Source organism: Ranitomeya variabilis, chromosome 4 (assembly GCF_051348905.1).
Source record: "Ranitomeya variabilis isolate aRanVar5 chromosome 4, aRanVar5.hap1, whole genome shotgun sequence".
Taxonomy (NCBI): domain Eukaryota; kingdom Metazoa; phylum Chordata; class Amphibia; order Anura; family Dendrobatidae; genus Ranitomeya; species Ranitomeya variabilis.
The window spans coordinates 320,967,632-320,993,631 of record NC_135235.1 but is presented as its reverse complement, the minus strand read 5'-3'; the positions used below and the strand labels follow the sequence as shown (position 1 = coordinate 320,993,631).

Sequence of the window (26,000 nt, the reverse complement as noted above, 5' to 3'; positions counted from 1 at the left end):
TACCCACCAAGTGTCTTCGGCGTGCTTGAATACAATGTTCCAGTCCCCGCTGCTGCATGTCTCGGGGCTGTTCAATAGCCGCAACACATCCAGGGATTGCCTATCAAACAGGCCGTTGAACAGCCGCGAGACATGCCTCCATGGCCACTCGAACAAAGTATTCATGCACACTGAAGACACACTATTAACGCACAAGCATGCTCGCTAATCACTAATTAGAACAAATTAGATGTGTGTATAGTGGAATTAATGGTATGTCGGTGGGATGACTCCTATAGAAGTAATGCCATTATTCTTAGCAGTGTGCCCGCCTTCCCACATGCAATAAGACAAACATGTATACCATCCATCTACAGTGTGATGTATGATGACGATGACATGAGGTTACCGGAGCATCACAGGTTATCAATAAGCTCATCTAAGTCACGGAGTCCTTTCTCTTGGAGGGTTGGGACCCTACTCGAGCTCCAGAATCTTCTCACCAGAGTCTTTTGTTGTATTCTCTAATCTAGCTTCCCCGCCATGTTACGTGGCCCATTCTCCCACACTATGGATACAATGACCGCGTTTTTAAGACCTTTTCTTGATTTTTACAGTTAAATGATTTGTCTGTGACATTATCGCCTTGCATCTTCATCTCTCCTTCTCTCTTCCACTGTTGTGCAGAGAGTTCGACCAGGAAGACAAAGTCTACTTGGGATGAGAGTAGACAAGAGACCTATGGTAAGCCCAAGCTGTGAGAGTGGCCCTTGCCACCTGCACGTCCGTTGCTTTTTTTCTCTAATTCTCTCTCCATCTGCATGGCATTCCTTACCTGTAGGCCTGGCTCCTGGTGCTTTATGTTCTGCTGCCTAAATCTTCAAAGCATGTCCTTCTGTAATCTGCACAGCTCTGCCGCTCGCTCTCTAGTGCCGCTTCCCGCAGGGGGCTCTCATTGGGCTCTGAAGCACTTTCACACTTTAAATATTGAAGCTTTAATATCTTTTGATCACTTGGTCTCAACTTTTTGTGTGTGATCATTAACGTTGCTTTTGCTTTAGTTGGGGTATTAATATCCCAACAACCTGCTCAGTATATATTTTATATCGTTTGTCTAATTACGGTACTAATGACTGAGTGTTTTGCTATGATCCCACTTTATCCTGGAAAAGGCAGGTCCACAACTAAAATAGTTAATTTTCTTCTGTTTCTAATAAAAAAAAGTCCTGTAAAACTATTTTTAAGAAGTTTTAGTTCCAGTTAATGACCCGAAGCCCAGTGTTGCCCAATCCTGCAGTCATACTGCCATCTGTTGCTTATTTCTTTATAACCTCCAGATTTGTCAGTTGGAATTTATCATTTGGAATAATAATAATGGCAGAATGATGAAAATGATAAATTCCATTGCTAAGAGGTTTGGTGCCATTAGAAGGAAGTACTGTTGCGGACACCGACTACAAACTGTGTACTTGTAGTCTGTTGCCATGGGGACACAAGTCTTTACTTTATTCCCGAGAACTGGGGCTCTGAAGAGCGCTGTGTGAATGGAGCCCAGGTCGATCATGTGCACGCTGTAGTACCCGTCAGTCTTATAAGTGCTGAACGCGGCCATCTCCGGCAGTCCTGTAGAGAATGAATAAAGTGGAGGTATGCGTGAGCGGTCACCCCTCCAGTCACATTGTGCTCTACACGCCGGTGCCCAGCGGTCGGACCCATGTCGCCTTGCTCTCCAGGCACCTGACATATAGAAATAATTGGGGGAGAGAGGGGTGTCTTTCGCTTTGTTGAGTTGCTCCCCTCATGTTAAAATATGTTTGGCCTCCACTCCCCTATATGAGAACATGTCATGGCTGAAGGTTTCTAAAACTAAACGTGTACAAGCCGCTGATTGCTTTCCAATAACATTGCTAGGACCTGCGATTTTTGGATAATGCCATTGCAGTCTGTCCAGTTGACTTGCTGTTTTTGTCTGTCTATAAATCCAGTGGTGTCTTTTTCCAGAAAACCTGTGTTGTGTGAAAGCAGTTTAATGTAATAAATGCAGGAATACACCGATACCAGGACGATCCTGGACCACGGATGATCTGCGCCCCAGATGCTGAATGTGAAGGATGCGTCACTGGTTCGTGTCTCCAATTAGTGCCAGTGTAGGAGGACTGACACCCGCCCTCTCCCAGTATAGCCGCCCTCTCCCAGTATAGCCGCCCTCTCCCAGTATAGCCGCCCTCTCCCAGTATAGCCGCCCTCTCCCAGTATAGCCGCCCTCTCCCAGTATAGCCGCCCTCTCCCAGTATAGCCGGATGCACGTTCTGTAGGAGAGTGGGCTTCTGTGGCTCCAGCAGCGGTTTGTTATTAGACGCTTATTTTTGCACGTTTCCAGCTGATTCCCATTTTGGTTTCCGCCAAATTACAGAACAGTGACTTTCCCTTGTTACAAACACCACATCGTCCTAACTCCATTATGTGCGGCTCGTTGCCAAGACCTGCATCTATTATACTGTATTTGAGCTTTCATTATTACATGTCAGAAATGCTGTAGTCTCAAACCTCCGTCTGAAACTGTCAGGATCTGCTGGGAGTTATAGTTCTCCAGCCGATGTAAGAGTGCATTCATAAGTATTCAGAACCTGTATTTACCCCCCTTACAGTTTGCACTGGTCGTTTTTATCCCACACTTTTATATGGTGCTCCAATTCTCCCTGTTTTTAATAACCTACCCCCCCCCCCCCCCCCCCCCAAAAAAAAAAAAAAAAAAGATAAAAATCTTAATGTGTGTTCTTTTCCCCCTATAAAATACCTTTGGAAAATTTCAATGTGTTTTTCTTCTTGTCAGTCCTAATAGCTGAGTGCTTTTCCTATTGTTTGACTTTACCCTTTGAGGCCAGTCCCACCAGTAGTATAGGTAATGTTCTGCTGTGTCTAATAAAAGGGGTTGTCCAGACTTGGGACAAAAGTCTGCAGTCTCTGTATGACTGGGGACTGCCGAATAGTGGGCTCATACAGTGCGCGTAGTGACAGTTCCCCTAGCGGATGGTCACATGACTGTACACAGTCTGCATACTTTTGGTCACGTGCCGACTAGACTTGTTCAGCTTCTCTCATTGAGAAATGCAGGATGAGACTTGTCGGCAAGTGACCGCAAGTATGTAAAGTATGGATATGTGGTCACGTGACATCCGACCGCAGCAGGAATACTGAGGAATCGCAATAGCGTGCGCACGATACGCTCTCAGATATTGTCTGCAGGCCTATCATAGGGTTGCGGAAGTGTAACAAATAGCAATAGTATATCCATCCGGTGTCATCTGTCACTTTATGGCAATAATAGTATCAATTTAAAGGATTGTGCACTACCTGAACATATATATTTTTTTTTTCGGACTTGTCAGAAAACTTCTTGAGATGTGATTGTAGTAGGGAAGGTTAAAAAAAAAAAAAAATCATTCCACCATTGAAGTTATTGAAAAACGCACAGCGCCCTTCCTCTAAACATCCGGCGTGTAATACAATAGATACCTGCTGCAGACTGTGGCCCAGCTAGACGTCCTCTACCCGTAGCGGTTATTGCCAGGAGCGGCATCGGTCTATAAGGCCTATTCACATGGCGCCGGACTGTCACTTTCTGCCTCTATTTACCCTATATTACGGCAGAACAAATGTGAGTAGTGACCAAAGTGCGGCTCCCCGTCACCTTTCCCAGGAAGGGATAAATGGTTGGTGTTTTATGCCTTAACGATGTCCTGGTGGTGTTTGTAGGGGTGGGTGGCGCAGGCTGCTGCTTCGCCTCTTATGTCTGTGCAGTTGTTTGTGAATCGCTCTTCTTCTGTCCTTTGTTTTCCATAAGAATCTTACATCTCATCAAATTAGCGCTCAATCGAAAAATACTTGTGCTTCACAAATGCTTTCATGTCTGTAACAGCTTTATAATCACGGAACAATGTAGATTCTGCCTCTGAGCCCTAGAGGGAATCTGTCAGCAGATTGTTGGGCCCCCATTGGAGCAGCATGAGACCCCGATTCGACCGATATATCAATTCATCGCTTACTGAGCTGCTTGCTGCAGTTCTGATGAAAATCCCTGCCTTCTCTGCTGCACATCTAGCAGTTCTCTGAATAACCCCACCCACATCACTGATTGGCTGCTTTCTGCCTATGCACAGTGTACACAGCAAGTTGCCAATCAATAGTGGGTGTGGAATTACACAGAGCTCATGATTATGGAGGACTACATGGCAGCAGGTTTAATGGTCCTCTAGTGATCTCCTGCTGATAAGTTAGTGATTGTAACTATTGCAAGCAGCCCAGTAAGTGACACATCGCTGGGATCAGGGTGTCTGCACATCACGCTGTAAAACCTCCCTTTGAGGGTATGAGGGCTTCTATACACTGAGGGTTTTTTTTTCTGTCGTTGCAGCAGAAACTTTCTAAATAGTTAAAAACTGTGAGTTATGATTGGAGAGTTTCTACTCCAAATAGTCTTGAAAAAAAACCTCAGTTATTGGATGGTCAAAGGTTGGGGATGTCGGGTGGAGGGGCATACAATGCATTTTTTATAGTGGTTTTTAACCTTTTACTTTTATTTTTGTGTGGACGGATAGTTAAGTAGATTTCATCGTTTCCAGTACAAAAAAAACATCTGTAGATGAAAATCTGTGCACGTGTGATGCTACCATACGGCTGAATTTACCATTGTGGATTTTGCCAGTATTCTTAGAATTGCAGTGAAAGACCTGTTAGTGTAGGAAACAAACCCACAATGATTAGGCCGAACTAACTAAGCTGCTGACGGATTCCTAGGACAGTGAGGTTATTGCTGCTTACAATTTTTATCCACAAAGTACCAATCTTAATCTACAAGTATCTTCATATGTACTGTAATATTAATGAGAAAAGTCCTGACCCAAAACTTCATCCGTCAACTACTTGAAAAGATGGTTCTGTTACCGTGTGCGCACCTCCAGACACGATGACGTACAGCGATGTCTGCGCTGCTGATCCTGGCAGGGACATGACGACGTGTCACGTGACCGCTGCAGCCAATCAGCAGCCGTTTACTGTTTAAATTTTTCTATAAAGCCCTGAATTATTTGTGCAGCAGGTGTCCAGTAGCGAACCATCTTTAGGTATGGGGCTACATGGTGACACAGGCCAAAGACCGCTATGTGCCGCTGATACATCACTGGGGCCGCATCGTGAGCCTTAGAGGACCACAAGAAGCTAGTCGCAGAAAACTCAACTGGGCTTCACTTTTGGGCTTGCTGGTTGTGATCACCTTGCTCTCACCTGCAGGACGCTGCAATGTAGCAGTCACATGTAGCAGACTATGGCGCCCGGTTTGTGTCCGGGCCAAAGTCACCATGTAGTCCCAGACTAAATAAAACATGGCGGTTCCGCTAGTGGTTGCTCCACATTGCAGACCAAGAAGACGTTCCCAGGAACCAGGTATGGTGCACTGTGCAGATGTACAGTCTTGTCATGTACCGTGAATGTCCAGACTGGTCAGATGGTGTATACGCCTGTCTCATTTCCCACTGCCGTTGTGTAATGCTCGGATCTTCTCCATGCAGGTTTAGTTCAGCGCTGTGTGATCATACAGAGGGATGAGAATGGCTTCGGGCTGACGGTCAGTGGCGATAACCCTGTCTTTGTTCAGTCGGTGAAGGAAGGTAAGCCTCCATAAGTGTAACGTTCTCCCCTCTCCTCGCTCCTGCTGTTATGGTTATATTGGCAGACATTGTGCCTTTCACGTCTGGCCGGGGATGATGATGATCTTATGTGGAGGACCAGATTAGCGGTGGTGGAGTGGGACGCCTCGCAGCATGCTTTGTACACGTTATTAGCACGTACCAGTGGGCCTGCTTTATTACGTAGGATTGTGGTAGAGAACGCTAACCTCTAGTTGACATTTGCCTTTGGTAATGATAGCATTAATGATGGTGCTCACATTCATTCACTGTCAGACTCCTAATATGCTCTTCCCAGAAGATGGCGCCATGTTTAATGCTGGGAGCAGAGAATGAAGGGTCCCTCAGAAGACCCCAAGCCTTCCTTGGCTGACCGTCATGTATGGGGGGCCTTGCGTCTCTCCATGTTCGGGAAGATATCCGATCTTCGAACTGACGATCCTTTTTGTTCTTGGCTTAGCAGAACTAACGCTCCTGGGTATGGGGAAGAGCTCGCTGACTGTCCAGCCATTATCTGGCGGACAGTTGTCTATTAGCTCACTGGTTAGCACTGCAGCCTTGCAGCACTGGGGTCCTGGGTTCAAATCCCACCAAGGATAACATCTGCAAGGAGTTTAAATGTTCTCCCCGTGTTTGCGTGGGTTTTCTCCCAGTTCTCTGGTTTCCTCCCACATTCCAAAGACATACTGATAGGGAATCTAGATTGTGAGCCCCAATGGGGACAGCAATGATATCGGTAAATATGTTGGTGCTATATAAGTGAGCATAATAAATATCTGCTATAGGGCCCCTTGGTGTTTGGCCATAATATGCCCCAGTGATTTACTTTTTTCATATTATCTAGTAGCTAGAAATTGTCATTTTGAGCTGGTTGTTCTTTGGTTTAGATGGAGCTGCCATGCGAGCTGGGGTGCAGACTGGAGATCGCATCATCAAGGTAAGGGCCTGGACTGCACCATGGTACTCCCCTTGGCATGTGGTGCACGATACAGGACACTGCCAAAATGTTCCTCCTGTGTGTATTCATGGTCCCTGATTACGATACTATACTGTGCAGTTTGTTAGTACCAGTTCTCATAGAATACGAATGTGGTCACTAGTCAGGTGCCTTCATGACGTAGTGGTCTCCTCCCTGATTACAGGGGGCCATGTGTGCAGATAATCAGCAGCCCTGCATCCATCACCAGTATCGGTAATGTTACCATATGGCTGCACTACACCCATAACTGTGCCTGGTGTATCCTTATCCCAACGTGTGACATCCATCATCTTCAGGAGCTGAGCCTGCAGCTGCCAGCTGTGTTAGGCTAGGTTCAGATTGCGTTAGTGCAATCCGTTTAGCGCGAGCGCTAGCGGATTGCGCTAACGCAATGTCTTTTTCGGGGCCGCGTTCAGGGGTCGCGTTAACGTCCCCGCTCTCGCAGATCCCCGATCTGCGAGAGCGGGGAACGGACCTCCGAGGCGGGGGGGTCCGGGGAACGGACCGTCCGAGGCGCGCTACAAAAGACCGGCACATCGCTAGCGCGTGCCGAAAATGACACGCGCTAGCAATGCGCTCTAACATTGCCGGCAATGGGAGCGCTAACGGACGCGGTGCACGGCGTTAATTTTGCCGTGCAACGCTGTCCGTTAGCGCTAGCCCATTAACGCAATGGGAACCTAGCCTTATACAGCTTACTCCTGCCAGAAAAAGTTTGCTCTGAGCACTGTTGTTTAACCCTTTAGAAGCAGCTGTCAATATCCAGCATTTAAGACGCACAATCCTGTATGGGTGTCAATTTCAATACCAATCAACCAACCCAGAAGTGGTCTCGGGGTGAGGGGTGGGAGGGTGGCTGTGTGTTGCGTTGGATCTTAATGATCTGCTACCTAAGTGCATTCAGCACAGCAGGACCTTCGTGGAGAAACCATTAATACACGGCGTGGCTCATCAGTGAGGATGAGTGCGAGGCTGTCTGCACAGGGCTCATACTCTGCACTGACTAAATACAGAGGTTCTGAAAATAGTTTCCATTTTTTTAATCATTTGCATATGATTACCATGTCTACCCATCCTGTGGTTTCCATAATTTCACCACTTATTATTGATGTAACACTTTCAATGTTGATAAATGTATATAGTGCAATGCCACTGTATAGCCGTGTATAGCAAAAATCGAATGTCCAAGTTCCCTACGGGGACTAAGATGAGAAATCCTAAAATAACTTGTTTTAAAAAGGGAGAGCCATAAAGAAAATCAAAACTCCACAATTATTTTTTTTTTTCCCTTCTCTTTTCAGTCTTTCTACTTTTCCAATAAATGCAAATAAAACGTATGTATAGATAACAACATCAGCTTGCCAATCAAAAAAAAACCCAAACCCTCACACTGCACGATCGATGGAATAATATAAAGTTCTGGTCTCAGAAAATGGCGACGCAGATACATTTTTGAAATTTATTTTTTAATTTCTAAAAGGAAAAAAAAGTTCCCACCACAAAAAGGGGTTGTCTGAAGTTAGAATAAGTTTTCATTTTTATATAATAAATCGTTAGTACACATGAAAATAAGTAACACTGTTATATATTTTAGAGAAATTTGCACCTTTGTCAGTCATAATTGATCGGCCATGATTAAAATTCTTAATTCTGAGATAAAATCTGTATTCAGTGCCGACACCTTCCCGTCACGGAGATAAGAGATGACAGTTGGTGCTGATGAGATTCTATGTAGATAGGAGGAGGAGCCTCTGCCTTTAGCTCCTCCCTCTTTCCGTATATCGGCACCGACCGCCATCTCCTATATCGGTGATGGGAAAGTGTCAGCACTGAATGCAGATGTTACCTCCGACATGAGAAGTTTGATAATGGCCGAGCAAGAAGCCGATCTCTCTGATAATATATTACAGTTTATTTTCACATGTGCTATTGATTTATGAAATATTAAAATGCCGGTTACTGTATAAGCTGTTACTTATCCACAGGATATATGTCCCCCTTCTGCTGACCAGTGCGAGTCTTATGGTCAGAACCACGCCAGTCCTGGGGTTAGGGGCCACCTTATCCTCCACGGACCACTCTGTCACCTGTCCACAAGATTGGTGATCACTTCTAAATCGTGGGGTTCTGACCACCGGGACCACCGCTGATTGGCAGAGCAGGGCACTCTAATCCTGTGGTTAGGCGATAGCTTATTTTTACTAGATAACTCCTCTAACTGGTGAAAAAATATTTCAGAAGCTTGTAAAAAAAATATACCGTATCTAATGGTCACTACTCCATGCTAATTCTCTTGGATCTTTCCGCAGCATTCGACACTGTGGATCATCAGCTCCTCCTCACTATGCTCCGCTCCATTGGCATCAAGGACACCGTTCTCTCTCTTGGTTCTCCTCCTATCTCTCTGACCGATCCTTCACTGTATGTTTTGCTGGTTCCTCCTCCTCTCACCTTCCCCTTACTGTTGGGGTTCCTCAAGGATCAGTCCTAGGTCCCCTCCTCTTCTCTTTGTATACTGCCCCCATTGGACAAACAATCAGTAGATTTGGGTTCCAGTACCATCTCTATGCTGATGACACCCAATTATACACCTCTTCTCCTGCTTTCACTCCGACCTTCTTAGAAAACACCAGTGATTGTCTTACCGCTGTCTCTAACATCATGTCCTCCCTCTATCTGAAACTGAACCTGTCAAAAACTGAACTCCTCGTGTTCTCTCCCTCTACTAACCTACTTGTGCCTGACATTGCCATCTCCGTGTGCGGTTCCACCATTACTCCAAAGCAGCATGCCCGCTGCCTTGGGGTCATCCTTGATTCCGAGCTTTCATTCACCCCCCCACATCCGATCACTGGCTCGCTCTTCTTATCTGCATCTCAAAAACATTTCTAGAATTCGCCCTTTTCTTACTTTCGACTCTGCAAAAACTCTTACTGTTTCTCTTATTCATTCCCGTCTGGACTATTGTAACTCTCTACTAATCGGCCTCCCTCTTACCAAACTCTCCCCGCTCCAATCTGTCCTGAATGCTGCTGCCAGGATCATATTCCTCACCAACCGTTACACCGATGCCTCTACCTTGTGCCAGTCATTACACTGGCTACCCATCCACTCCAGAATCCAGTACAAAACTACTACCCTCATCCACAAAGCACTCCATGGCTCAGCACCACCCTACATCTCCTCTCTGGTCTCAGTCTACCACCCTACCCGTGCCCTCCGCTCCGCTAATGACCTCAGGTTAGCATCCTCAATAATCAGAACCTCCCACTCCCGTCTCCAAGACTTTACACGTGCTGCGCCGATTCTTTGGAATGCACTACCTAGGTTAATACGATTAATACCCAATCCCCACAGTTTTAAGCGTGCCCTAAAAACGCATTTGTTCAGACTGGCCTACCGCCTCAACGTATTAACCTAACTATCCCTGTGTGGCCTATTAAAAATAGAAAAAAAAACAAAACACAAAATCAGGTTCCTTGCATCGTGTTCTCATACACTTTATGCAGTTAATAGCACTCTGTGTCTGTACTGCTACATACTTAGGCTGTTAACTGGTTCATGCAGCTTTACATGAACACCCGAGCCTTACACTATGGCTGGTCCAAATAACTAAAGCAATTGTTACCATCCACCTCTCGTGTCTCCCCTTTTCCTCATAGGTTGTAAGCTTGTGAGCAGGGCCCTCATTCCTCCTGGTATCTGTTTTGAACTGTGATTTCTGTTATGCTGTAATGTCTATTGTCTGTACAAGTCCCCTCTATAAGTTGTAAAGCGCTGCGGAATATGTTGGCGCTATATAAATAAAAATTATTATTACTATATATATTTTTTCTTTGTATTGCCCTTTCACCATTGTTTGATAACCGTAACTCTAGATTTCTCCATCGATAGAGCGGTGAGACGGCTTTTTTTCAGGCCAGTCTCACACGTCCAGATATTTCCGGTACCGGAAGAAACTGTCCCGGAGCTATCCGTGTGTGCACTTAGGCCATACATGTGTCATCCGTGTCCTGTCCGTGTTTATCGTCCGTGTGCTGTCCGTGTATTGGTATTGAAACCATTTGTTTCCATTTTAACCCTATGACTTAAAAAAAAAAAAAAAAAAACAGACGGCATCTGTGTGCGGTACGTGTTTACACGGACCCATTGACTTTAATGGGTCAATGTGATCCGTGCGCTCCCACGAACACTGACACGTCTCCGTCTTTTGCACACGGACACACGGTCCGTGAAAACACGCTGACATGTGCAGAGACACATTCATTTTAATGTGTCTACGTGAGTCAGTGTCTCCGGTACGTGAGGAAATGGTCACTGATGTGTGAAGCCGGCCTCATGTGACAAGCTAATGTTTTTATTGATGCTATTTTGAAGTTTACCCAATGTGGTTTTTTGTTTTATTGCATTTTTTGGGGAAGGTGTTCTTCTGATAAAAGGCAACTCTGGTGTTCAGTTTTCTTTTTACTTCATGATATTTACTGTTTGAGTTAAATTGTGTTTGTTTTAGTCCCTATGGAGGGCCTGAGCATGCCTAAGGCCAGGATCACACACAGCGAGATACGGCCGAGTCTCGCAGGTTAAAACCAAGCTCTGGCACCGGCACTCCAGAGTGGAGCGTGCGGCCGCATAGCAATACATGGAGCTGCACGCTCCGCTCTGGAGTGCCGGTGCCAGAGCTGGGTTTTAACCTGCGAGACTCGGCCGTATCTCGCTGTGTGTGACTCTGGCCTTAGGGGGGTTGTGTTTTATATATACTGCAGTGCAGATCATTCTTTATACTGTTGGGGTACGGTGTCCACTGTTGAAAGATTATGTTTATTATCTATAGAGGTCCCATACATGCAGAATAAGGATGGCCCCTACATTGGCCCATATGTCCGCTTACTATGCTTTGCTCTCATTTGCCGACCTGTTCTTGTACAATGCTGGCCTGTGATTGGCCAACCTGTCCTCGTACTATGCTGGCCCTTCATTGGCTAATGTGTCCTTCGTGCTATGCTGACCCGTCATGGGCCGATGTGTCTTTCGGGCTATGCTGGCCCGTCATTGGCCGACCTGTCCTTCTTACTATGCTGACCCGTCATTGGCCAACCTGTCCTCATACTATGCTAACCCGTCATGGGCCGATCTGTCCTTCGTGCTATGCTGGTCCGTCATTGGCTGACCTGTTCTTGTATTATGCTGACCCGTCATTGGCCAACCTGTCCTCATACTATGCTAACCCGTCATGGGCCGATCTGTCCTTCGTGCTATGCTGGCCCGTCATTGGCTGACCTGTTCTTGTATTATGCTGGCCCGTCATTGGCCCACCTGTCCTTGTACTATATTGGCCCTTCATTGGGCAACCTGTTCTTGTACTATGCTGTCCCATCATTGGCCCACCTGCCCTCGTACTATGCTGGCCCGTCATTGGCCCACCTGTCCCTCGTACTATGCTGGCCCGTCATTGGCCCACCTGTCCCTCGTACTATGCTGGCTCGTCACTGGCCCACCTGTCCCTCGTACTATGCTGGCCCGTCACTAGCCCACCAGTCCCTCGTAACTATGCTGGCCCATCATTGGCCCACCTGTTCCTCGTACTATGCTGGCCCGTCATTGGCCCACCTGTCCCTCGTACTATGCTGGCCCGTCATTGGCCCACCTGTCCCTCGTACTATGCTGGCTCGTCACTGGCCCACCTGTCCCTCGTACTATGCTGGCCCGTCACTAGCCCACCAGTCCCTCGTAACTATGCTGGCCCATCATTGGCCCACCTGTTCCTCGTACTATGCTGGCCCGTCATTGGCCCACCTGTCCCTCGTACTATGCTGGCCCCTCATTGGCCCACCTGTCCCTCGTACTATGCTGGCCCGTCATAGCGTGTAGTCTGATGCCATCTCCAGTAAGATTTCTATCTACCCTTATTTCTCTTCCAGGTCAATGGGACCCTGGTCACACACTCCAACCACCTTGAAGTTGTGAAGCTTATAAAGTGTAAGTGTATTTCCTTCTATAGTAAGCAAAAATTAAATAAATTTACAAAAATTACCAATTTTGTATGTTTGTGAGAGACTGGAATAGCATTCTGTGCATTTTCCATGTGGGATATGCGGTGCTTATACACATATTATAATTCTCCCATACTGATTTCTACACAGCCGGCTCCTATGTGGCTCTTACAGTTCAAGGTCGCCCTCCTGGATCCCCCCACGTCCCTTTATCTGAGAATGATCCTTTTTCACCATTGCACTTGTCTCCAGTGAATCATGGGCACGGACCCTTAGAAAGAATAACCAGCCCCATATTATTGGGGGTGAGTACTTTCCTTTCCTTAACATTACAGAGCGTTCAGATATTGTCTGAACAATATAATAGTTGGAGAAATGTAATGTATTTTTTTTCCTACCACCGCTGCACTTCTTGTATTAGGAGCAGAACAATATTATGCACGACCAGAAATTAGACATCCTGAAGAAAATGCTGCAGAAGGAAAAAGAGCAGTTACAGGTTGGTGTCTGTGCCGGTGTGGACGTCGCAGGTGGCTGCTTAATTCCCTACCAATGTCTCCTGTCCCTCTGATCCTAGTCGTCCCAGGAGGAGTACAACAGCGCGCCATCTACGCGGCTCTATAAGGACATCCAAGACACCAAGAAACACATACAGCAGCTCCAAGAACAATTGTGTAAAACCAAATCTCCCACACAGGTCAGTAGAGAACATGTAGTCAGCAGAGAACATGTAGTCAGCTCCTGGGAGAGAAGTGTCTTGTCTCCGAACCCCACACGTTCTGTAGGAGTGCTCTGGTCTAAAACTCCCACCTGTGTTTCTCCAAATTGGTGGAGGGGGGCGCTATAGTGTGCTAGGCCTCATATTGTGTAGCACGAGGGCGAGGCCTTAGTGCCAGCAACCATGACTGAAATCTTACCATGTGACACTTGTATTCATCTATAGTGTTGTGAGAAAACATTAGGTATAGTCTATGCTGTACTCATTAAATGCTCAGCTCTTTCTGGGGTTTTGGGTCCAGTGGGCGGTCCATCAGTGACTGACAGCTTTGTCTTGCATACATAGATGGCTGTCAGTCACTGATAGGACCGCCCACTGGACCCAAAACCCCAGAAAGAGGAGTTTAAAGTGAGCCCAGATTTTACTGAATTCTTTCCCACAACACTATATATCAATCCATTGCGCTCTTCCTGCTCTGTAACACGGTGCCTGCAGATTGGACCGCATTTTGAGGTGACAAGTTCCTTTTGAGTGAAGAAAAAAAAAAATCAGAATTTTGTAAAAAAAAAAAAAAATAAATAAATAAATGGTGAGATTGTGTCTCCATTTTCATGGACCCATAACATTTTATTTTTTTTTCATCTTCTTGCGTTTTATTGATGCCAATGTGGGGCACATTTGGCACATCAATCTCTCTTTTTAGTTACCGGTAAGTATTTTTTTTTTTTTCTTTCTCCCTCACTCTGGCGTTTACCTATCATGTTAATTAATTTTATCGTTTGTAGAGTTTACTTTTGCGTACGTGGTAATACCAGATATGTTTATTTTCTACGTTTCTTTATTAATGGGAAAAGTGGAGTGATTTAGAATTTTTGCATTTATTCTATTTTTCTTTTTTTATTCTTAGATTTTTGAAAACTGTTTTTTTTTTTTTTTTTTTAATTCCCCTTTGTGGACTGTAACCTATAGTATATAGTGTGTATAGTTTATCAAGATCAGTGTGTACTTGAGCTTCACAGGACTACCAATATCGCGGCAGAAGGCCCCCCGTTTGCCGTAATTTATCCGCCTGTGTCCCGCTGTTGCGGAGGGCTGATGGGAGCTGGTATGTGCAAGCACCAACGTCCACTGCATATAAATGCCGTTGTCAGATGAGTGACGGCATCGATGGAAGCTCGGTCCTGAGCCCCCTCCACACATGGGAACCCCCAATCACACCTCTTAGGTCTTCTCCCATAGAGCCCTCTATTTCTCAGTGTGTTTGTTATGGTGCTGGTTGAAGCCATCACTTCTCCACTTGTTTCTTTGCAACATTTTGAACCAGTTTTCTTTATGGTTCTCTAGTTAATTTCCTCTTTTGTCTCCTGGAGTTTCTTGAATATTCAATGATTGGCAAACTTCTTGATGTGACATTTTAATCTGTTGACACCGGGATGCCAAGGTCTTTGTAAAGTGTCTTGTATCTTTTAAGGTACCTTCACACTAAGCGACTTTGCAGCGAGAACGACGACGATCCGTGACGTTGCAGCGTCCTGGATAGCGATCTCGTTGTGTTTGACACGCAGCAGCGATCTGGATCCTGCTGTGATATCGCTGGTCGGAGCTAGAAGTCCAGAACTTTATTTTGTCGCTTGATCACCCGCTGTCATTGCTGTATCGGCGTGTGTGACGCCGATACAGCGATGTGTTCACTTGTAACCAGGGTAAACATCGGGTTACTAAGTGCAGGGCCGCGCTTAGTAACCCGATATTTACCCTGGTTACCATTGAAAAGTAAAAAAAAAACACTACATACTCACCTTCTGATGTCTGTCACGTCCCCCGGCGTCCACAGGGTTACACGCTGCTGCCGAGAACTTCCTGCACTGAATGTGTCAGCGCCGGACGTAAAGCAGAGCACAGCGGTGACGTCACCACTGTGCTCTACTTTACTGCCGGCGCTCACAGTCAGTACAGGAAGCTCTGAGCAGCAGCGCTTAACCATGTGGACGCCGGGGGATGTGACAGACATCAGAAGGTGAGTATGTAGTGTTTTTTTTATACTTTTACAATGGTAACCAGGGTAAATATCGGGTTACTAAGCGCGGCCCTGCGCTTAGTAACCCGATATTTACCCTGGTTACCCGGGTGCTGCAGGGGGACTTCGGCATCGTTGAAGACAGTTTCAATGATGCCGAAGTCGTTCCCCTGATCGTTGGTCGCTGGAGAGAGCTGTCTGTGTGACAGCTCCCCAGCGGCCTAAACAGCGACGCTGCAGCGATCGGCTCGTTGTCTATATCGCTGCAGCGTCGCTGAGTGTGACGGTACCTTTAGGCCTCTAATCTTTTCATCTGCCCCAGGGCTGTGGAGTTGGAGTTAGTTTTGGTTGGAGTCGGAGTCGGTAGAAATGTACCGACTCCGACTCAAGCTTTAAAAAAAAATGTATTAATATTTCATAATTGAATTTTCATATGAATTTTATAAATGTTACTCGAATATATATGTTCTATCAAACTATGAACAACAGTGATAAGCAGTTCTGCTGAAGATAGAGACATTTCTTAAGGCCCCGTCTCACTTAGCGATTTACCAACGATCACGACCAGCGATACGACCTGGCCGTGATCGTTGGTAAGTCGCTGTGTGGTCGCTGGGGAGCTGTCACACAGACCGCTCTCTCCAGCGACCAACGATCAGGGGAACGAGTTCGGCATCGTTGAAACTGTCTTCAACGATGCCGAAGTCCCCCTGCAGCACCCGGGTAACCAGGGTAAACATCGGGTTACTAAGCGCAGGGCCGCGCTTAGTAACCCGATGTTTACCCTGGTTACCAAAAAAAACAAACAGTACATACTCGCCTTTCGGTGTCCAGGTCCCTTGCCGTCTGCTTCCTGCTCTGACTGAGCCGCCGTACACTGAGAGCAGAGCGCAGCGGTGACGTCACTGCTGTGCTCTCACTTCTCACTGTACGGCCGGCAGTCAGTGAGAGCAGGAAGCAGACGGCAAGGGACCTGACGGACATCAGAAGGCGAGTATGTATTGTTTGTTTTTTTTTACATTTACGCTGGTAACCAGGGTAAACATCGGGTTACTAAGCGCGGCCCTGCGCTTAGTAACCCGATGTTTACCCTGGTTACCAGTGAAGACATCGCTGGATCGGTGTCACACACACCGATTCAGCGATGTCAGCGGGGCCTCAACGACCAAAAAAAGGTCCAGGCCATTCCGACACGACCAGCGATCTCGCAGCAGGGGCCTGATCGCTGGTACGTGTCACACATAGCGAGATCGCTATGGAGGTCGCTGTTGCGTCACAAAACTTGTGACTCAGCAGCGATCTCGCTAGCGATCTCGCTATGTGAGACGGGGCCTTTACTTCTTGTGTGTCACTGTTCTCCACTGCCCTTATCTAATCTTATACTTAGTTAACCTCATGCTGCCCCAACCCCCCTACTTACAATGTATGAAACTGAAGAGGGGAAAATGTGTTGCAAATTCTTAGTAGTAAAGCTCCTCTAGACTAGATGTTTACTAGGTGTGCGTCTTCCAAGCATCTCACAGCTGCTACTCAGAAGAGGAAGACTGTAAGAAGTATTATCCTTTCAACAAACTTTGCATCAGTTAACTGTGAGTACATGAGGAATAACAGTATTACTGACCAATATATCAGTTGTACGACCTGGCAATAATTTTGTACAATTGTTTTTAGGAAAAACAATTGTCATTTGGATTGTGAATGCAGAATTAAAAACCTGAGAATGTCAAAGAAGCGTCACATTAAATCAGCTGTATTTGAACATTTCACCATCACTCAAGATAGAAAACCTTATGTCTGTCAGTGTATGACATATGATCCAGACGAAAACAAATGCTGTGAAGCCAAGATCAGTGCATATTCAGGCAAAGATAAAAATGCTCCTACCAGAGCTTCTAATCTAAAGAGACACTTACAGCGCTTTCATCCAGAAGTACTGAAAGCAGTGGATGAGAAAGACTGCATCCAAACCAATGAACCAGTGCCCAGCTCTTCCAGCCAAACAAAGGAGCAGATAACTTTGCAGCCATCAGTTCCAAGATATTTTGTCAGTGACAAAGTTACTGTGACAATGACAGTAGATACATTTAAAAAAACGATCATAGAGCTTGTTGTAAAGGATAGTGTGCCTATTTCATTATTTTCACGACCAACTTTTATGTGTCTGAATGGGGAAATGGCCCGCAAGCCTGGTGTCTCTCTGGAGAGAGAGAGTATTAGAAAATTAGTAATCGAAGAAGGTTTTAAACAAAAGGAAGAACTTAAAAAACTCTCAAGGGACGCTTTCTGTTTCTTAAAGGGAACCTGTCACCACGTTTTTGGAAGATGGGATAAAAATAGCGTTAAATAGGGGCAGAGGTGGGCGTTACATTAGTGTGTTTGTTATGCGTTTATTACCCACCTAAGTTGCCGAAATACCTTTGCAAAGTCTCCGTTTTCGCCTGTCAATCAGGCTGGTCTGGTCAGATGGGCGTGGTGTCTTCCCCCAGATCTTGTTTAGTTTTCCGTTGGTGGCGTAGTGGTGTGCGCATGCCCAAGGTCCCGAATCCTCTGCCAGGGGATTTCAAAGAGCGCGGTGTCCGTTATTGCATTGGTGATCGGTGGGCGCGGCCATCTTCCTTTGGCCGCGCGTGCGCAGAAGCGGCGCTCTGCTTGCCGCGGCGCTCTGCTGGCCGCGGCTTCAGGAAAATGGCCGCCGCGATATCCATCTGCGCACGCGCGGCATCCCGCGGCCATTTTCCTGATGCCGCGGCCAGCAGAGCGCCGCTTCTGCGCACGCGCGGCTAAAGGAAGATGGCCGCGCCCACCGATCACCAATGCAATAACAGACACCGCGCTCTTTGAAATCCCCTGGCAGAGGATTCGGGACCTTGGGCATGCGCACACCACTACGCCACCAACGGAAAACTACGCAAAATCTGGGGGAAGACAACGCCCATCTGACCAGACTAGCCTGATTGACAGGCGAGAACGGAGACTTTGCAAAGGTATTTCGGCAACTTAGGTGGGTAATAAACGCATAACAAACACACTAATGTAACGCCCACCTCTGCCCCTATTTAACGCTATTTTTATCCCATCTTCCAAAAACATGGTGACAGGTTCCCTTTAAAATGGATGCCTGCACATGTCACAGAGTGAACTATTTTGCCATCAATGTCCGATTTGTTTGTGACAAAAAAAAATGAAATAGTTACCAAGACATTGGCAGTAAAAGACACCAAAGCTCATCACACCAGTGAGTTTCTCCAGGTCTTAGTGGAAAAGGTTCTGCAAGACTATGAACTTAACCCCTTCCCGACATGTGACGGTATAGTACGTCACATGTCGGGACCCCCGCTTTGATGTGCGCTCCGGCGGTGAGCGCACATCAAAGTCGCGACATGTCAGCTGTTTTTTACAGCTGACATGTGCGCGCAATAGCGGCGGGTGAAATCGCGATCACCCGCCGCTATTAACTAGTTAAATGCTGCTGTCAAACGCAGACAGCGGCATTTAACTACCGCATCCGGCCGTGCGGCCGGATATGAGCGCATCGCCGACCCCCGTCACATGATCGGGGGTCGGCGATGCTCCTCCATTGTAACCATAGAGGTCCTTGAGACCTCTATGGTTACTGATTGCCGGTGGCTGTGAGCGCCCCCCTGTGGTCGGCGCTCACAGCACACCTGCAAATCTGCTGTGTAGCAGCGATCTTATGATCACTGCTGCATAGCAGAGCCGATCGGGCTGTGCCTGCTTCTAGCCTCTCATGGAGGCTATAGAAGCATGGCAAAAGTAAAAAAAAAAAGTTTTTAAAAATGTGAAAAAAATAAAAAAAATATAAAAGTTTAAATCACCCCCCTTTCGCCCCAATCAAAATAAATCAATAAAAAAAAACCCCAACCTACACATATTTGGTATCGCCGCGTTCAGAATCGCCCGATCTATCAATAAAAAAAAAAGCATTAACCTGATCGCTAAATGGCGTAATGAGAAAAAAATTCGAAACGCCAGATTTACGTTTTTTTGGTCGCCACGACATTGCATTAAAATGCAATAACGGGCGATCAAAAGAACGTATCTACACCAAAATGCTATCATTAAAAACGCCAGCTCGGCACGCAAAAAAATAAGCCCTCACCTGACCCCAGATCACGAAAAATGGAGACGCTACGAGTATCGGAAAATGGCGCAATTTTGTTTTGTTTTTTGCAAAGTTTGGAATTTTTTTTCACCACTTAGGTGAAAAATAACCTAGTCATGTTAGGTGTCTATGAACTCGTAGTGACCTGGAGAATCATAATGGCAGGTCAGTTTTAGCATTTAGTGAACCTAGCAAAATAGGCAAGCAAAAAACAAGTGTGGGATTGCACTTTTTTTGCAATTTCACTGCACTTGGAATTTTTTTCCCGTTTTCTAGTACACGACATGCTAAAACCAATGATGTCGTTCAAAAGTACAACTCGTCCCGCAAAAAATAAGCCCTCACATGGCCAAATTGACGGAAAAATAAAAAAGTTATGGCTCTGGGAAGGAGGGTAGCGAAAAACAAAAACGGAAAAACGGAAAAAGCTCCGGGGGTGAAGGGGTTAAAAAAGAGCAAGTTCTTTCTGTCGTAACTGACAATGCTTCAAATATGATAAGTACTATTAAGCTAATGAATGAGAGTAATGATGGTGACCAGCAGCTAGAAGAACATTCTGGGTCCACAGACACAGAAATGTTTGAAATAGAGGAATACAGTATTGTAACTGAGGAGCAAACTGAAGTTGCTTCAGATGAACAGCAACATGATAGTTTAGATGATCTGGTTGAAACTGTCAATACGTTCTTTCATTCATCAAATGCGCTGTGTTGTGCATACGCTACAGCTGGCTATAAGAGACAGTCTGCAAGAAGGACATGCTGCTGCACTGATTGGCAAGGTGAGAAAATTGGCTACTGTTGCCAGAACCCCTAAAGTTGACTCAATTTTGAAGAGACGTGCTGGAAAAGGGGCAATTATTGATCAAGCCACACGGTGGGGCAGTACTAACTTAATGATTCAGCGCTTGGTTGAACTGAAAACCTTTCTTGTAGACATGGCTAACCCTCAACTGACGCTAAATGAAAGTCAGTGGAATCAGGTGACTGAGCGGGAAAAATTGCTAGAGCACCCATTTACAGTGACTAAAAAATTACAAGCAGAGGACTTAACTCCAGGTATTTTCTTAAAGGAGTGGAAGAACCTGATGTTTCGCCTGTCCCAAAGAGGAGGGTTAATTGCAAGTGGCATTGCTACATCAATGAAATGGAGAGAGAAGCTACTATTACAAAATAACATTCTTTTGGCAGCTGTTTATGTAGACCCAATGCATCGGATTCTTCTAGATGATCAACAGCTAACTAAAGGAAAAGAAGCTCTGTTTGAAATAGCAGTAAGGATGAAAGGGTTACAGAACAGTCAGGAGGAACAAGAAGAATTTGGTCGTCCTGCCACATCTTCAACCTCCTCAACTGATGAAGAATTTATTTTCGAAAAATATTTGGATCACAAGGACCGTGCAAAGCGCTACCGCATAGAAGAAGAGTCATCCCCTTCAAAGAACACAGCCAGTACATTTCAGCAGAATTTTTCATGTGCACTAAAAGAAATTGAGAAATTTGACCGACCATCAAAAATAACAGTGCAACAAGCGATTCCTCTGTATCCTGACATTGTCAGAGATGTTGCCCGAGTGGTTACTGCTTTGCCACCAACCCAAGTTAGTGTAGAGAGGTTGTTCTCTGCTCTCAAAATAATTAAATCAGATTTGAGGGCATCCATCAAGGAGGATCTGACAGAGGCAATACTTTTTCTGAGGACAAATTTATAGATTTCTTCTTATTAACTGCATAACAGTGTTTATTGCATATTTACTTACAAGAGTTTAGAAAAGTTTATAAAAGTTATTTGCTATATTCTAATTGTATTCTAATAAACACAGTTTTTGCTCTAAGTGGTCTGATTACTTATATGATTGTGAGAAACTGAATAAGCACGATGTTAATATTTTACAACAGTAAATTTATTGTTACGAATTGGCCATTTATGAAGGAGCCGGAGTCGGAACCTGATAAAATCCAGGAGTCGGAGTCGCAACTGTGGCTTACCGACTCCACAGCCCTGATCTGCCCAGACGGCTTTCTGGTCTTCGCTCTTCTGACCAAGGAACAGAGAATAAAACTGTCCTTTCTAAAGGGAATCTATCATGTTGCAAATGGTCTCTGATCTGCAGGCAGGATGTTATAGAGCAAGAAGAGCCAATCAGATTGATAGGTTTGTGGAAAATATTTCCGTATAACTTGCATTTTACTCATTGAAATTCCTGGTGTTTGTATGTATGAGTCCAGTGGGCGGTCCTACTAGTGACTGACAGTCCTCCCTGTGTCTATGTATGCAGCGATAGCTGTCAGTCACTGGTAGGACCGCCCTCTGTACAATATTTTTTTTTCTTTATTTGCATGTAATTGGCACAAAAAAAGTAATTTTGGAGTTTAAAGATTTTGCACCGTTGGCCCTCTCTAGCCTCTGTGTTCCAGTATTTATAGCTGCTCCGGAATGAGTTAACGGAGAGTCCATCATTCAGCTTGCTGGCACTGTATGGCAGGGAGTGGGTATCTTTATCTTTTTCTGAGCTCCTCTCAGCTGATTTCTGACCACAGACCACATCAAAGTTGGCTGTCGATAAATAAAGAGCCTGTATAACGAAACCGTACAAAATGAAACCCAAACACAGAAATGATTGTTAGCCCCAAGTACATGCATTTAAGTAAAATAAAAAGTCCCCAGGGGTGGACTATCTTTTTAATCAAGTTATTATGATAAGTGTTTCTAAACATGTGAGACAAGTTTCCTTCTATTAATGTGTTTTATTCTATGAACGCATATGTATCTGTGTATAGTTAAATCGGTTATTCTTGCTCAAGGTACAAGTCTGCCGTCACGCTATGTGACTGCAGACTTGTGAATCCTCACACCATGTGCACTGTGCTATGAGGATTCTAAGGTGCCGCCAAGGGTGGCGGGTTCGTGACCACTTTGTGATTTGCATACATGCGGCCACATGCCAACTAGACATGTGCAGCCTTGCTCAATGCAAGTGCATTGAATGATGTTGGACACATCTAGTCGGAATGTGGCCGGAAGTATACAAATTGCATACTTGCGTTCACGTGACAGCCTGCTTCCAGCTTGGGAAAATTAGTAAGAGCAGGCTTGTACCCCAAGGCTGGACAACCCCTTTAAATTATTTACTGCAGTGATGGGCAACCTTTTGAGCTCGGTGTGTCAAAATTCGCCAAAAAACCGAGCATAACTTGGGTGGTGTGTCACCTTGATAAAAAACCATAATTTTGCGACATGTATAGTTTAAATAACAAATATGTATAATTAGAATTAACTTACCTGCTTAGTGACTTCTTTGTTCATCTGTCAGTTGGTTTCTTTTGTTGGTCTTGCTATTATTTAACTTGTGTGGGGTGCGATGAACTAAGATAAGTGAGGGGGAGGGGGAATTCTTCCAGTGATGGCGAACCTGTGGCACTCCAGCTGTTGCAAAACTACAATTCCCATCATGTCTTCACAGCCAAAGCCTTTGCTTTGAATGGCCAGCCATGATGGGAATTGTAGTTTTGCAACAGCTGGACTGCCACAGGTTCGCCATCACTGCGCTCCCTCTCACTTATCTCAGTAATGGCCAATGACACCCCACAGTTCACTGGATGATGGTTGCTGTAGTAGTCACAGGGCCTCCAGACAGCAATCACAGGGCCTCCAGACAGCAATCACAGGGCCTCCAGACAGCGATCACAGGGCCTCCAGACAGCGATCACAGGGCCTCCAGACAGCGATCACAGGGCCTCCAGACAGCGATCACAGGGCCTCCAGACAGCGATCACAGGGCCTCCAGACAGCGATCACAGGGCCTCCAGACAGCGATCACAGGGCCTCCAGACAGCGATCACAGGGCCTCCAGACAGCGATCACAGGGCCTCCAGACAGCGATCACAGGGCCTCCAGACAGCGATCACAGGGCCTCCAGACAGCGATCACAGGGCCTCCAGACAGCGATCACAGGGCCTCCAGACAGCGATCACAGGGCCTCCAGACAGCGATCACAGGGCCTCCAGACAGCGATCACAGGGCCTCCAGACAGCGATCACAGGGCCTCCAGACAGCGATCACAGGGCCTCCAGACAGCGATCACAGGGCCTCCAGACAGCGATCACAGGGCCTCCAGACAGCGATCACAGGGCCTCCAGACAGCGATCACAGGGCCTCCAGACAGCGATCACAGGGCCTCCAGACAGCGATCACAGGGCCTCCAGACAGCGATCACAGGGCCTCCAGACAGCGATCACAGGGCCTCCAGACAGCGATCACAGGGCCTCCAGACAGCGATCTCCTCAGGCCTCAGAATTGCAGCCTGGGACTTCTGGCCAGCGCAGCAGGGAGCAGCGCAATGCCGCCCAAACAACACAGATCCGACGCAGAGGCCTGGGACTTCCGGGAGCTGCGCCTGGCCTACCGGAAGTCCCAGGCCTAGACGCTCTGCACCGGAGCTCTGTTGTTTGGACCCACAGACCTCCTGCATGGCATCCGATCCGATAAAAAATCGGATCGGATGCCATTGTTTAGCATTCCGATACCGCAAGTATCGGGTATCGGCCGATATTTGCTGTATCGGAATTCCGATACCGAGATCCGATACTTTTGTGGTATCGGGTATCGGTATCGAAACAACATTAATGTGTAAAATAAAGAATTAAAATAAAAAATATTGCTATACTCACCTCTCCGACGCAGCCTGGACCTCACCGAGGGAACCGGCAGCGTTGTTTGCTTAAAAATCGCGCTTTTCCTTCCTTACGTGACGTCCCGGCTTGTGATTGGTCGCGTCGCCCATGTGACCGCGACGCGACCAATCACAAGCCAGAACGTGATTTTAAAATCCTGAAGGACCTAAAATTACGTCACGGCTTGCTGTGATTGGTCGCGTCGCGGCCACATGGGCGGCACGCGACCAATCACAAGCCGGGACTTCACGTAAGGAAGGAAAATCGCGATTTTTAAGCAAACAACGCTGCCGGTTCCCTCGCGGAGGTACAGGCTGCGTCGGAGAGGTGAGTATAGCTATATTTTTTATTTTAATTCTTTATTTTACACATTAATATGGTTCCCAGGGCCTGAAGGAGAGTTTCCTCTCCTTCAGACCCTGGGAAAGAAGCAATTTCTATGGGTCCGCGTCCGGCGTCCGGCGTGTCACTGAAAATGACTACGCGTGTCATAGGTTCGCCATCACTGATTTACTGTATGGGTAAATAATGTAGAGGAATAGAGGCAACCACCTAAACACACAGATTCCAGTATAGGAAAAGAATGGCGTTCCTATCTGCCGCACAGTTCAACTTGTATCTTCTGTTTGCAGATGAATGAGCTGGATACTTACTCCTCTGACCAGGAACGCTGCGATTACATCATTGGCGATGGATCGCGTCCAAGCAGTAATGTTACAGATGTGAGTAATGATCCTGCTGCACCGTTGTGAACTTGTCTTTTTATGAATGAATCCAGGATCTCCATACTACTGGAGTGTGGTTTTTGGATTCCAGCAGTCAGGTTTTTTTTCTAGGTTGATTCTTGATATAATCTTTATGCTTTATTGCTAGATTTTGTCTTTCTTTAGACTTTGCAGCTGGCAATAAATTGGCGTTACAGAAACCATACAGCCATCCACACTCAGCTTTTTCCGTAGCTTCACGTACTATAGCCAGCGGTAGGGTAGCTTTAATTCTTGTATGGAGGCTAGCTTTAACCCTCTGCTATCCCAGACCACCAGGGAAGTTGGCGTTAAACCTTGCTTTTTGTCGATTATGGCTTCTAGAAGAAGACTACATATATTTTCTTTTTAGTTTGCAAATGTAAAATGTACACGATCCTTAATATTCACTTTTTGGAACTGCACTGTGAATTAACTAGAGCTCTTCAGTAATCAGCAAAACGGCAGTAGGAAAACTCTCATGGCCGCCCCTCGGACATCTCCTGCACAGGGCTGTGGCCCACTCTTTATACCAGTGCCGTGTGCTAATAAGGCTGGGATTACCGTATATCTGGGTTTGTTTTTAGGAATAGACAAATAGAATTCATGTCTAAAATGGGTCAGTAGTAGAGATGGGTTAACCCCTTGATGTTTGGGTCCAGTGGGTTTGGCTGAACAGTTTAAAAAAATAAATAAATAAAAAAGCTTGGGTACCAGAACAGTACCCGGACCCCATCCACTTGAATGGTGGGGTTCTAACATCCAGTGCTTGCCATGTTGTCATGTGCATCAGCAGCATGGTAAACGCTGCTTCTGATCAGCAGTAAAATCATTACTGCCGATCAGGCAGCTGATGTTCCCACAGCAAAAAGTTTCTCTGGTCACTGGCGTAGGCTGATGAGACTACTGCTCCCATTGGCCTACGCTGCCGCTAACGGCAAGAGCAGGCGGCAGCTGGTAGGAGTCTTCATTGGCCTGCGTTCTAAATAAATAATTAAAAAAAAAAATTGGGGTTCCCCTGTATTTTTGATAAGCAGCCAGGCAAAACTGACAGCTGGGGTCTGCAACCTTCAGCTGTCAGCATTAGCAAGGGC

At 46.1% G+C, this 26,000-nt stretch overlaps 1 protein-coding gene across 4 annotated transcripts in view; it reads left to right on the top strand.

Moving 5' to 3' along the window:
- Positions 1–26,000, top strand: part of ARHGEF12 (Rho guanine nucleotide exchange factor 12) — a 189,423-nt gene that overhangs the window by 41,741 nt on the left and 121,682 nt on the right. For 2 of the 4 annotated variants that reach the window (XM_077250482.1, XM_077250484.1), the window contains 8 exons: positions 667–723; positions 5,547–5,645; positions 6,551–6,600; positions 12,561–12,618; positions 12,783–12,937; positions 13,054–13,131; positions 13,210–13,329; positions 24,796–24,885. In XM_077250482.1, coding sequence (XP_077106597.1) covers positions 667–723; positions 5,547–5,645; positions 6,551–6,600; positions 12,561–12,618; positions 12,783–12,937; positions 13,054–13,131; positions 13,210–13,329; positions 24,796–24,885 — 707 coding nt within the window. The remainder of the gene's footprint in view (positions 1–666; positions 724–5,546; positions 5,646–6,550; positions 6,601–12,560; positions 12,619–12,782; positions 12,938–13,053; positions 13,132–13,209; positions 13,330–24,795; positions 24,886–26,000) is intronic. The other 2 variants (XM_077250483.1, XM_077250485.1) reach the window with 1 other exon arrangement.